This window comes from Phodopus roborovskii, unplaced genomic scaffold (assembly GCF_943737965.1).
Source record: "Phodopus roborovskii unplaced genomic scaffold, PHOROB, whole genome shotgun sequence".
In the NCBI taxonomy this organism is placed as follows: Eukaryota; Metazoa; Chordata; class Mammalia; order Rodentia; family Cricetidae; genus Phodopus; species Phodopus roborovskii.
This window is the reverse complement of record NW_026126418.1, coordinates 30,039,028-30,051,415: the sequence shown is the minus strand read 5'-3', so window position 1 is coordinate 30,051,415 and position 12,388 is coordinate 30,039,028. Positions and strand designations below refer to the sequence as shown.

The 12,388-nt window shown below is 49.3% G+C and overlaps 1 protein-coding gene across 1 annotated transcript; it reads left to right on the top strand.

Annotated features, from left to right (window-relative positions):
- Window positions 1-5,954: 5,954 nt before the first annotated feature.
- On the top strand, window positions 5,955-9,115 carry Hoxd3 (homeobox D3). The gene is made up of 2 exons (XM_051184445.1): window positions 5,955-6,589; window positions 8,306-9,115. Exons 1-2 carry the CDS (start codon window positions 6,049-6,051, stop codon window positions 9,061-9,063), a joined length of 1,299 nt encoding a protein of 432 aa, XP_051040402.1. The 5' UTR covers window positions 5,955-6,048; the 3' UTR covers window positions 9,064-9,115.
- The last annotated feature ends 3,273 nt before the right edge of the window (window positions 9,116-12,388 follow it).

The window sequence follows — 12,388 nt, the reverse complement described above, 5'->3', positions numbered from 1 at the left end:
TGGAGCTGCGAGCCTGCCAGCTAAGTCAGCTGAATCCAATTACTATGAGCAGCATTTCATTTGGCCCCATGGAGCACTCACTTATAACTTCCCCGAAATTTTCAATAATCCCCACCAAGGCTGGACTTTGGCCCTATCCTGAAGAGTTTTCCCTGCTTGCTGCTGGTGGGTGGGGTATAGGGGGTCGGATTGTCTAGACCCAGTTCTTCCCCGACACAGCTAGCATGTTTCTGAAGTTTCTGCTTGGGAAGGGATATTAGAACTCAGACAGGATGAATCCAGTTGGGTTCAGGCCGTGATGTGGGACACCCAAAAGACCGAAATTAGGCCAGTGCTCCCTGGCTTGAAGGGGGAGAGGGGAATGCAGAAGAAAGCTCTGAGGGGAAGGGTGTTTTGATTATGACCCAAGTAAACAACTTGTGATCGGTCTCCCTTTCCACTCCCCAAGACCCTGGTGCCCAGAGCGCACCACTGACCATAGAAAGCCCAGGCACGAACTTACCCTCTTCCTCAGCGCTTGGAAAACAAAATTTAACTAGATGCATTGAGAGTGGAAGATTTCTTCTCAGGGAGTGCTCCTACTTCTAAAGAAGCCCTTTTCAAAAATAAACAAAAACAATCAAGCGGTTCAGGTTGATGTCTGCCCACACGATAGTATAATATAAAACGGTTTGAGGACTTCAGCCAAGGGCCTGAGCATCCCAATAACCCCTGCCCCTCTACTGCGCCACCCTTGGGGGCTCAGCCAAGCAGGTTGGGGTGTAGTAAGCGGGCAAAAGACATGCCTCCTAGGACCCAGGTCGTCTGGGAAGCTAAAGCCTGGGCGTGAAGTTAGGAGTCCTACCGGGCTGGGATCTCTCTGAGGCGCTTCCGTTGGGTGTTCATTAAGGGGTGAGTTATTGCAGCGTGAGCCAAAGGTCACTTCAAAGGCTATGGCTACGCTCTATAGTCTTTAGAAGTGCCCTGAATGCTTTGTGTGGGGTTTTCTCGGGCAGTTTAGAGTTTGCAAACTACTGAGTCGACAAATTACACAGGGCAGATCAAGAGAGAGAGGGAGAGAGAGAGACAGACACAGAGACAGTCTCTCTCCTTTCACCTGATCAGTGGTCATCGCCTGCTGAGCAGCCGAAGTGGTGAGCGGCTTGGACATAGTTTTTGGGTGAAGGTAGGGAGGGCTGTTGGTTTCTTAGGCAGTTTACAGCCGAGTCCCGATACAGAATTGAGCAAAATACACGCAGGAAAGCTAGCTGAGCCAGAGAGATAATGTGCAAACCAGGATGTAACTAGCGCCTAGCTGTGTTCACTCGGGCCTTTTGGGGGCAGCTCTAGTAGCATCCAGTCAGGTGCACCTAAGTATCTACCCTCCTTTCTTGGTCTTCTAACCTGTAGCCATCTCCCCACCTTCATTCATGGCGCTCTCTGCGCCAGGCTGACCCACTTGGCTCACCCCAGGGTTCTTCGCTCACGACCAGGTCCTCTCCCCTCCCCCCATCCAAGGATTTTGTCCTCTAGCTCCCCTGGAGCTAACCGAGTCTTCATTCTGCTGGGGCCAAAACGTCTGGAATTGCTGCAGGCACCACATACAATAGTCACTTTGATTATGACACCCTTAAAGGGGGTAAAGGCTCTCCCGGTTTGTTTGCAAGACAGAACCGGCTGCTACTGAGTTTTCCATTTTGTTCCAGATCTGCTTCCACAGAATATCAAAGAAAACCGAAGAGCCTACAAAAAGAGTTAGAAACAAAATTCAAGAAAATACACACATAAAAAGCTGTGGTGAGTGGGGGTGATTTAAATAAATAAAACAAGTAATTTCCACTACATTTCCATGTTTCCCCCCTTCAACTCAAAGTAGCCATCCCAGGATTCATACATCAAGACATAAAACAAAGGGCGGCTTTGAAGTGGATCACCTCAGTGTGAGCTGCTGCCTGTTACATGAGAACCGATCATCGGGCCTTCAAATTTATGGCGCTTTAATAGAGTGCGTCCGCTGTCTTAAATGCAGGGTATGTTACAGCACTGAGTTATTCGGGCTAAACAGGAGTGATTTAGAACGGGCGTCGTGGGCTTCCCAAAGGGCAGAAGAGGCTCGGGCTGAGAGGTCGGGAGAATGTGGGCAAATAGTCAATTTTCTTCCCCGCAAAACCGCTGAGGAGTGGTTTCCCAAACCCGAAGTTGCAAAGCCATCAGGGAAAGGATGCCACTGAATTAACAAGAATGCCCAGTAAGAGTCCTCCAGGACGAGGCCTCCAGGATGAGACCCATGGGTTATTTGAAGACCCGGCTTAGGCAAAGTAAGGACTGGAGATTAGATCTACATAAACCTCTGAGAATTTTAAGAGAAGCGGACACAAGCAGCGCTCCATCACCTCCCACTACTCTCTCAACTGGCACCGACTGACGGTGGAGGTCCGTTACATTATTTACTACCATTACAGCGCTAGACACCGCCTGGTGCTGTCGCCTCCCTCCCCGCCCAAGCCTCCCTCTCCTTCCGCCTCCCCGCGGCCGTGGCGGCGAGCAAACGCCTAGCAGGTCTCTGTGTATCCATCCAGCCTCCCCACGTCTGAGGCCAGGCGGGCAGCAGGTCCGTGGTCCTCCGCCAGGCTTGATATCCTCTGTCCAACTCGGATTGCGGAGCACAGCTGCTGGCCCAGGCCGGCGGCGCAGGCCACTTTATATAATCCCGCAGCTCGCGCGCAGGGTGTACGGGAAAAGTGCGGAGTAGGGGATTCTTTTGCTGCTCTGCCTCCTACGCAGAGCCTGCTTTCCACTTCTGAAAAGTGCCGGGCCTTGGGAAGTGTTTTTCTTTTCATTCCTTACTGAAGCGTTTACTGCTGCCACGGTCGCAGTCATAAATTTTGTTACAAACCACAATGACAGGTGCATTGATATGCACCGTGAGAGCTCCAGCTGCTTAATAACCCTGTCCCCTGGCCGCTGTGAGCGCCTTTTATTTATTCGGTATCATATTAGGTATTGATCTGGGCAGAATTAAGTGCAGCGAGCAAGTATCAGAGCTCCGTTGCTTCTGAGGCTAGGCCGGCTGGGCAGGCCAGCACGTTTGGGAGCGAACGATGCGAACTCTGAGAGGGTGTCTGGCCTTCCTCCCTGCTGGAAACCATTTGGCCCTGTCTTCTGGGCCTGAGGTTAGGCCTCCAAGCTGAGGTGCTCTAGAGGGTGGAAGGCCTGCCCTACTCCACTGGCTCTGGTGAGGAAGGGGGCAGATGGAAAGAAGAGGAAGAGGATGCTCTAGAGGAATGGGTGGCTGGACCCATTCCTCTGGCTCTGGTGACGATGGGGGCAGATGGAAAGAGGAGGAAGAGGGGGAGGGGTTAAGAGGAGGAGAGGAAAACTGAGGACTACTCAAAATAAGAAGTCCTGCTCAACTGCCCCTCCCCCAAAGCTGCCCCCACCTCAGGCATTTGGATCTTGGCGCTCAAATGAGCAAAGGTACCAAAGGGTGAGAAAAGAAAGCCTGGGGGGGGGGGGTCGAAAAGATGAGCCACTGAACAGTTGACCATTGTCCAAATGATTTATGACCCAGTCCCGGTTTTTAGGTTCAGGCAGAGTTCACAAGGAGTAGGGATTTCTGGAAAGAAATAAACTTTTTTTTTTTTTTTTAAATCAGTTTTGTAACAATATTCTCAGGTTATGCTTTGGAAGCAGGACTTCTTCGGGGCTCTTTATGGAGGGTGCTGCAATGTCCCCCCCCTCCTCCCAGAGAGCAGGACCATTGCTACCTTTGCTTGTAAGGAAATGGACGGTAGACCATGGAGTGGGAAATTATTTAAGGCAACATAAACAGGCAAAAGATGACTCTGGTTGTGAGGGCTATCTGTACTCTGAGGTCTTTATATAGAGATTTTTTTTCTAGGAACTTGCCAAGGTGCAAAAATAATATGTAAAGCCATCTGTCCCATAGGCTTGCTTAGTTCCTCGGGAAGCGATTTTAATGGGACTGGTTCACCTCCCAAGACAAACTTGGTCAACATGGAGGCAGAAGGGGGATGTTTTGCTTCCACAGTTGTCAGTAGAATGACAAAGCAGCAGCAAATTCTAGTGGTTTCAGAAGCCTGGTGCAACAATTTAGACAAGCAGGAGAGAGCAGGATCCCTGAAAGGCCCTAAAACTTAGTCAAGCCAGCTTGGCAGGTTCTTTGGCCTGAGGCAAACATATATAAGTATTAGTCACAGAATGAGGATTTAATGTCCATTTGCTGTTTGGTAACTTTAGTAGTCAGTGATTGGTATTGAAAACTAATCAAAATAATTAGTATAGCTTTGTTAGGTGGCTATCTTAACTGCACACTTTTATGGGGACTAGTAGAAACAGTGCCTACAACAAAACATTTCAGTATTACTGCAACCCATTGAGGAGGACCCATCTCTCATCAAGATAAATAGCATATTCACTTGTATTTTAAAACAAAATGGGCAACCATACTACCAAATAAAGGCTAATTTGGAGAGTTTTCTTAATTGGTTGGGCTTTCTGGTAAAAAATACAGGGGGAAATTAATGCAGAAGCGTTTTGGTTCCTGTGTTTAAATCTGATTGGCCATAAGTTGCATGATGTGGTCCCTCATGATGATGGAAGTCAGGGAGAATTTTTGGGAAGAAACTTTGTTTGAAAGATGAGCTCAGGAACTTAGGCCAGAGAGCTGACCTGTGAGTTTTCTTTATCAAACAGACAAAAGTGATTGAATGATATTAGTTATACTTTAACTCCTCAGGACCCTTTCAGAAGGGGTGGGAACAGCACCCCCCTATGAAGAGTCAGGGCATACAAAAGAGGAAGAATTTTTTCTTAGCCTTCCCCTCATCCTTCTAATTCTGGGTCCATTCATCATGTCATGAGAACTCTCATTGGTTACAGGGTGGCTGGGAGGTGGGGCTGAATGGAAGGTCCAGAGCAGAGGTCAATAATGAAGTATCTATTTATGTAAAGATCCAAAGGAAAATGATAATGTTATAAGAGCATTCACCATTAATGCACACTACATACATCTCAAGATTTAAATCCCTTCATCTATTTTCAGTGACACCCTTCTAAAAGTAGCAAGAGGACAAAGTAAGAGGTGTGAAAAAATGCAAATGAAAGAATTTTTTGTTTGTTTCAAAGTAAGTCTGGGAGCCTTTAAGTCTTCCTTTTGTTGTTGCTGTTTTTTTTTTTCTTCCTAGTTTTTTACACTGTAGATTTCATAGTGCTGACCCCACAAAACTAATTGTGAATTCTCACTCTGTCATCAAAGTGTATTGTCTGGGTCTTCAAAAAAGATGCTGTGATTCTGAAACTAGGTGGGAAAGATTGTTTTAGAGGGAAGCTCTGAAAACTCTGGGCTTTTCTTCTATCCACCCAAACACCGAGATTAGGGTTTTGGGGTAAGAATCCCTATATAGCATGCACAAAGCTCTGGGCTTGATCTCTAGCTCCAAACCAAACCCCACGATTATCCAAAGACTAACTGATTGTGACCTGTTCACCCACTCATTTATCCATCTATTCAATAACCATTTATTGCACTTACTACTCACAGGCCATTGCACTGAACACTAATGATATGTAGATGAGTAGAACACAATCCCTCCATTTAAGAAGTTCATAGTTTAGGGAGAGAATCAGCCAGTCATAAATGTTTTCCCATGCAGGCTCCAAAGCTATATTGACAGTCTTGGAGAAAGACAATACTCCAAGAGAATCTTGGGGTGGAAGGAACTTCTTCCTTAGGCTAAAGCTCAGGAAGAAAGGTCTTTTCTTACATTTAGGAGAAATCCTCCACCTTTTCCAAGAGTTTATATAAATTAAACTTCATAAAACCTCCAACCCAGAACCTTGCCCATCTTTCCACATCAAAGTGAGTGGGAAGCTGAGAGCCTGCTCTAGTCAGTCCTTCTATATTGATAGGTCTTGCCAATGACAGTCCCTCTAGGATCTCTCCCTTTTTTTTTTTCTTGGCAGGTCACTCGGAGCCTGGGAGCTGGCCCAGCTCTCTCAAGATTCAGCAGACACTGGCCTTGGTGGTGAAGGAGACAGTGGTAGTCAATGTTATTTGGGCAGGGTCAGCAGGCCCTGGAGCTTCCTGAGTGCACCATGCAGAAGGCTGCATACTATGAGAACCCAGGACTCTTTGGAGGCTATGGTTACAGCAAAGCCACTGACACCTATGGCTATAGCACTCCTCATCAGCCCTACCCACCCCCTGCTACTGCCAACTCTCTGGACACTGACTACCCAGGTTCTGCCTGCTCCATCCAGAGCTCTGCACCTCTCCGAGCCCCAGGCCATAAAGGAGCTGAACTCAATGGTAGCTGTATGCGACCTGGCGCTGGGAACAGCCAGGGTGGGGGTGGTGGCAACCAGCCTCCTGGTCTGAACTCAGAGCAGCAACCACCACAACCCCCTCCTCCACCACCCACCTTGCCCCCATCCTCACCCACCAATCCTGGAGGTGGAGTACCTGCCAAAAAGGCCAAGGGTGGGCCTAATGCTTCTAGCTCTTCAGCCACAATCAGCAAGCAGATCTTCCCCTGGATGAAAGAATCCCGGCAGAACTCCAAGCAGAAGAACAGCTGTGCCACTTCAGGTAGCTCTCTGGGCAGGTGGTCCCTTGACCACATCCCTTCAGATTTGCCCCAAGAACCAGTTACCTGGGAGCCAAGAAACCCAGGGCTATCAGGGCAACCTTAGCAACAACATATCCAAATGTAGAAATGTCTGTTATTTCTAGTGATTTTGATTGGGTGCTTAGACCTGCAGAGATGGGGCATGTTTTCATTGCCTGTGCCATTGCTGGTCTGGTCCCATGCTTATTAGTAGAAAGTCCTCTCTTATACTGACATATTATCTGCCTTTTCAGGCACTTGTCATATAACTCGACTTCCTCTTTGACCCACCAGATCTTCAAATGAGAAGAGAGGTAGGGTGTGGTTTTGTACACCTATAATCCCATTACTTGAGGCTGAGGCAGGAGCATCTTGAGTTCAAAGAAAGCTTGGGAAGCACAGTGAGTTCCTGGACACCGTTAAGAGATCTTGTCTCAAAACAGGAAACCAAGTCAAGACAAACAATGCCCAAAACAGAAGGAAAAGAACCACACCCAAATAAGTTCTAAACATTATCCATTTATTTTATTTAACTTTGCAAAGAACTCTTTAAAATAGACATGTAATAACATCCTCATTTCCCCCAGATCCACAGAACTACCAGGTGGTGGTCTTGAATCTACTGGGTATGACTTCAGGGCCCTCTAGGCACAGCTGTGAGACTCAGGCCCTCTCTAGTGAATCTGTAACAGGGAAGAGTATGCTCTAAGGGCAGAGAACAAGAGCAGCTGTATTTTCACAGTCTGGAAAGGGTGACTCCAGAGCTGAGGAAGACTTCTCTTGGGTCTGGTGAGGAGCTGATAGCTTCTACTCTGCTGAGACAGCTGCTTCTTGGACATTTCTGGCTTTGTGTTCTTGGTTGGGTTTATTTTCCAGGTCCAGGGCTAGTCTGAAGCCTGGGATGTGATTTGTTAGCGCATCTCTGCTCTGCCCTCAGCTCCCTGGGCTGTGGCTCCTAGGGGAAAGTATCTTCCTGCCTGAAAGCTCCCTCCTTTGCCCCTCCCTCCTTAGCTCAGACACAGGCCCTCCCTCCCAGGAGAAATCCATTTGTCTTCTCAGTGAAGGAGTGGACAAGCAGCTGAGGGGTGGTGGGGAGGTTAAGCCAGTGCTGAAGCTGCTGTTCCTAGCATTGCCATATGCAACATGCTTTCAGCCTGGCCTTGGGATCCCCTAAAACTCCAGGGCAGTATCTGGGGGAGGGAGGTGGGTGTTTCAGCACCTCCCTGCCTTTGGGTGTACCTGGATGGAGTGAGGTGCCAAGATCCCTGCCCACTTCTTTGCTTGTAAACAAACAAGACAGGCTAGAGATGCCTCTGACACCCCCCTCCCTCCAGCCCCCAGTCCCCATCAGCAGAGGTTGGGAGGGGTGTTCAAAGATGGGGAGTGTCTCATGAAGTGCTCTTAGCCTCGCAGCAAAGTCCTTCATGGCCTGTGGGTTGAGATGAGGTGATGGGCTAAGGTGGAGAGGAAAGAAAAGGCAGAGTAAGGCAGAAGTTACAGGTGCAGCTGACAGGTAGGCCTAGAGGCGCCTAGAATGAGTATTCCCTCAGACTCTGGCCTCTCATATTCCTCTATTCTACTCGAAGCCAGACTGGAGGTGAAAGCAGGGGAGGAAAATGGAGACAGGAAAGCACATTCTCCATTCTGAGGTTTCTTATCCCTGGCTCAGCACCCTGTCTGTCTCTCTCCCTGTCCAGGAGAGAACTGCGAGGACAAGAGCCCACCGGGCCCAGCATCCAAGAGGGTGCGCACGGCTTATACGAGTGCTCAGCTAGTGGAGCTGGAGAAGGAGTTCCACTTCAACCGCTACCTGTGCCGGCCGCGCCGGGTGGAGATGGCCAACCTGCTGAATCTCACCGAGCGCCAGATCAAGATCTGGTTCCAGAACCGTCGCATGAAGTACAAGAAGGACCAAAAGGCCAAGGGCATCCTGCATTCTCCGGCGGGCCAGTCCCCAGAGCGCAGTCCACCTCTCGGAGGAGCGGCGGGCCACGTGGCCTACTCCGGCCAGCTGCCACCGGTGCCCGGCCTTGCCTACGATGCACCCTCGCCTCCCGCTTTCGCCAAATCGCAGCCCAACATGTACGGCCTGGCCGCCTACACGGCGCCGCTCAGCAGCTGTCTGCCGCAGCAGAAGCGCTACACGGCGCCCGAGTTCGAGCCTCACCCCATGGCGAGTAACGGTGGCGGCTTCGCCAGCGCCAACCTGCAGGGCAGCCCGGTATACGTGGGTGGCAACTTCGTCGACTCCATGGCGCCAGCATCCGGGCCGGTCTTCAATCTGGGCCACCTCTCTCACCCGTCTTCGGCCAGCGTGGACTACAGCTGCGCCGCACAAATCCCTGGCAACCACCACCACGGACCGTGCGACCCTCATCCCACCTACACAGATCTCTCGGCTCACCACTCGTCTCAGGGACGCCTGCCCGAGGCCCCCAAACTGACACACCTGTAGCGGTTGCCGCCGGCCTGGTAGCTCGGAGCAATTACCTCTCTTGTTTTGGTGGCAGGGGTGGTGGGGGCGGGGCCCTGGGGCAGTTCGTGGGACGCCCCCTCCCCGATCTGGTCTGATCGCTTCCTCACGAGCCTCAGGCTTCCAGCGGCCTAGGCTGACACGACTGGGCCTCCCCTCCAGGCGTACAAGTCCTCCTTTGGGTGACTCGCCATAAATCAGCCGCAAGGATCCTCCCCTGTAAACCTGACAGTGCCAAACACTGCGGACCGAGGGACTATCTGGTAATGGTGTCCCTAAGGTAAGTCCGAGACCCATCCGTGGCGTGTCCTGAAGAGGGACTAGAGCCTGGAGAATCCCGGGCCTGGCCCCTCCGTTTAGCTTAGTTTCAGAGACCTTAATTTATATGCTCCCTCCCTTCCTGTAAAGATTGCATCGGACTAAACAATCTGTATTTATTATTTGAAGCGAGTAATTTCGTTTCCCTGATTATTTATCCTCGTCTTGATGTATTTATGTGTATATTTGTAGAATTCTCCAGCCGGGCCTAGGTACATGCTCCCAGGCCTTGGGGGCCACATTTCACCTCTTTAGTTCCCTTGGTCTGAACTAGTCGAGAGAGTAGTTTTGAACAGTTGTAACCGTGGCTGGTGTTTGTAGTTGATATAAAGGACTGATATCATAAATGGTCCTTCATGGGTAGAGTCAGGCAGCCTGGTGGCATAGCACGGCTCACCGTTAGTCGTTTCTCAACAGCCGAAGCCCTCACCATTTGACACAGCTTATTGATTGCAAATTGTCTGGTACTATTTGAACAAACATTTAGAATAAAAAAATTTTCTCAGTTGGAAGTGTATCTGTGTTAATCACGCTCATTTGCAGACAGACAACTCTGCCTTGATCCCTCTGTAAGATGACCCCCCCCCATGATAGACCCTCTGAAAAATATTTTTATTTATTCAGAACCTATTGCACGAATTGTTGTGGAGGAATGCTTGATTACATTGGCGCTATTGAAATTGGATGATAGTAATCAGAGGGTGCAAACCCCTAAGTATTGTAGGAGGGGTGGTTGCAATAGGGCTTTGCTAAAGCAGCAGTCACAAGGCTCTTTCTACCACCTCTTTCTAGACATGATCGACACATGGAGGGGGGAGACAGAGCTCATTTTTCTGCATTAAATAATAAAAATTAAACTTGGAGGAAAAACTGACAATCAAAGAAAAAGCATAAGAGAAACAGGAAGGGTTAAGCTATGAAAAGCTAAAGTGCAGGGGTATAAAAACAAATGACCATGCGGAAGGCAAGCACCCAGGCTTTTATCTCTAGGAAGCACTGAAGATTTTTTCCCCTTTGTAATGGTCAGTAGTTCATTTCAAAAGAAAACAAATGTTCTCCATAAATGTAAAATAATAAAAGTTTCATTAATAGAACACACCACGTATAAACACTTTGTTTACTCCTGTTTCTTTGTGCAAAACGGGCAAAAAGTCTACAACATTTACAGTCGTTTTGTAAATATCAGTGTGGCTCTAGCTAGGGTCGGGTACTTACACCCACTTCTATAGAAGGGGGCACTTGGAAAAAGGTCTTCAGACAAGGTTCAATTATTTTGTATTTCAGCAAAGTCCGCCCACGCATCTCTGTTTGGTTTGGCAAACATGCAACTCCCACGACCAGCCTGGTGACACGAGGTGGGATTCCTATTGTGTGGAAATGGCTTCTCCTCTTCTGGTGGAACAACACTGGTTTTCTATTTGGATGTTTGTGTTTCGCTCAGTAACGATGGCTCAAAATAATATTTAGTTTCCTTGTTTCTTTGTGCTGTTTTAAAATGGCATGTTAGGCTGGGGTGGGAAGGGATATACTTTTGCTAAATTTCACTCTATCTGAGCAAGTTTAAAGCATATATGTTGTAGAATTGTATCAACAGAATAAATGACTTCAATTGAAGGCATATTTTACCCACTTTCAAGGCTTAACCTTGTTTTCTATGAAACTTGCATTCATAGGCAGAATCTATAATTGTAAGAAATTATTTTTTAAGCTCTTAAAGAAATGAGAGTTAGCTGCCTTGTAGGAAATCACCGCCACCTTTCTTAACTGGCTAAATATTAAATAGATGAATTGTCAAGCTGTTTAGATTCAGCCCGGTTTCTCTCATCTCTTCTTCCTACCATAAATAATAATAAAAATACATAATGCATCATGGCTTCAGGCGTTTCCCAGCGCGGTGTGTTACCGCAGGAGTATTTGCTGAGTCTGCGGGTGTCTGCAAAACCCCAAGTGTCATCTGTGGCTTAGGGTTTCATGGATTAGACTTTAAACAGTGTCTAGCCCGGCTGACATCAGCTTCCTCTCACACACAGCCTCTAAGGAAGCATAAGGTTGGGGGCTCCCTCTCTAGGCAGCCGCAGCCTCCCAGGGCCTGCTGTGGAGTAAGGATGCAGGGAGAGGGGGAGGGAGTCGCTTCGATCCCGGCCTTCTCCCACCTCCTGAAGTTCTAGAGACATCAGAGAATTGCCTGGTTCTTTCCTGACACTGGCGGGAATCACGTGACGGGCACACTCGCTCCTAGCGTGGGTGGGGGCGGCGGCGAGTTCTGGGAGGGCGCACTCCCACGCGGCCGCCTGCCGGAGAGAGCTGGGCCCGCGGCACAAGCATTTAAAACTTCATAAATTATAAACAAGCCGCCTTGGCCTTCGCCATAAATTCCGCTCCTCTTGAGCCTGCAATTAGTGTTAGGAAGCACCCAAGTCTAAACACAACCAAACGCCCTCTGAAGGGTCCAACTGCCCGAGGTTGCAAGCCTTTATTTATTTCCCGGTGCCACCCCTTCAGTACCCGAGGTTTGCACACAGTCACCTCCTCCCCCGCCACCGCCGGCAGAACACACTCCGCTGGGTTCCCGCTTAGCCAGGGAAGGTCACAATAGCAGCTCTATCTGCCAAGTCGCCTGCCGCCTCCTCCCTCCCGGGTCTCGGAGAAGCAAAGAAAGAAGAGTGGGGGAGGGGAGCCTGGCCAGCAATGGCGCCCGGGTCTCAGGCCTCCGCTCCAGCTTCAAGACCCCTGGCAGGACACTATGCGGCAAGTTGGCAAGGGAAGGGAATCTGCACCCTTGCCTGTCTTTCTCCCACGACGTACGCTGTGGGACAGAGGAGCATCGACCCTCATATCCTTGTTGAGGATGCCCAGAAGCAGTCAGGTCTACCCAAAGCCCAAGAGTCCATTGTGCCAGCGGCTCCCTTTCTGGTCCTCCACAGAGAAGGCCTTAACCACAACAGGGGGCTATGCCAAAAGGAGGAACACCCGGGCCTCTACTGAGGGG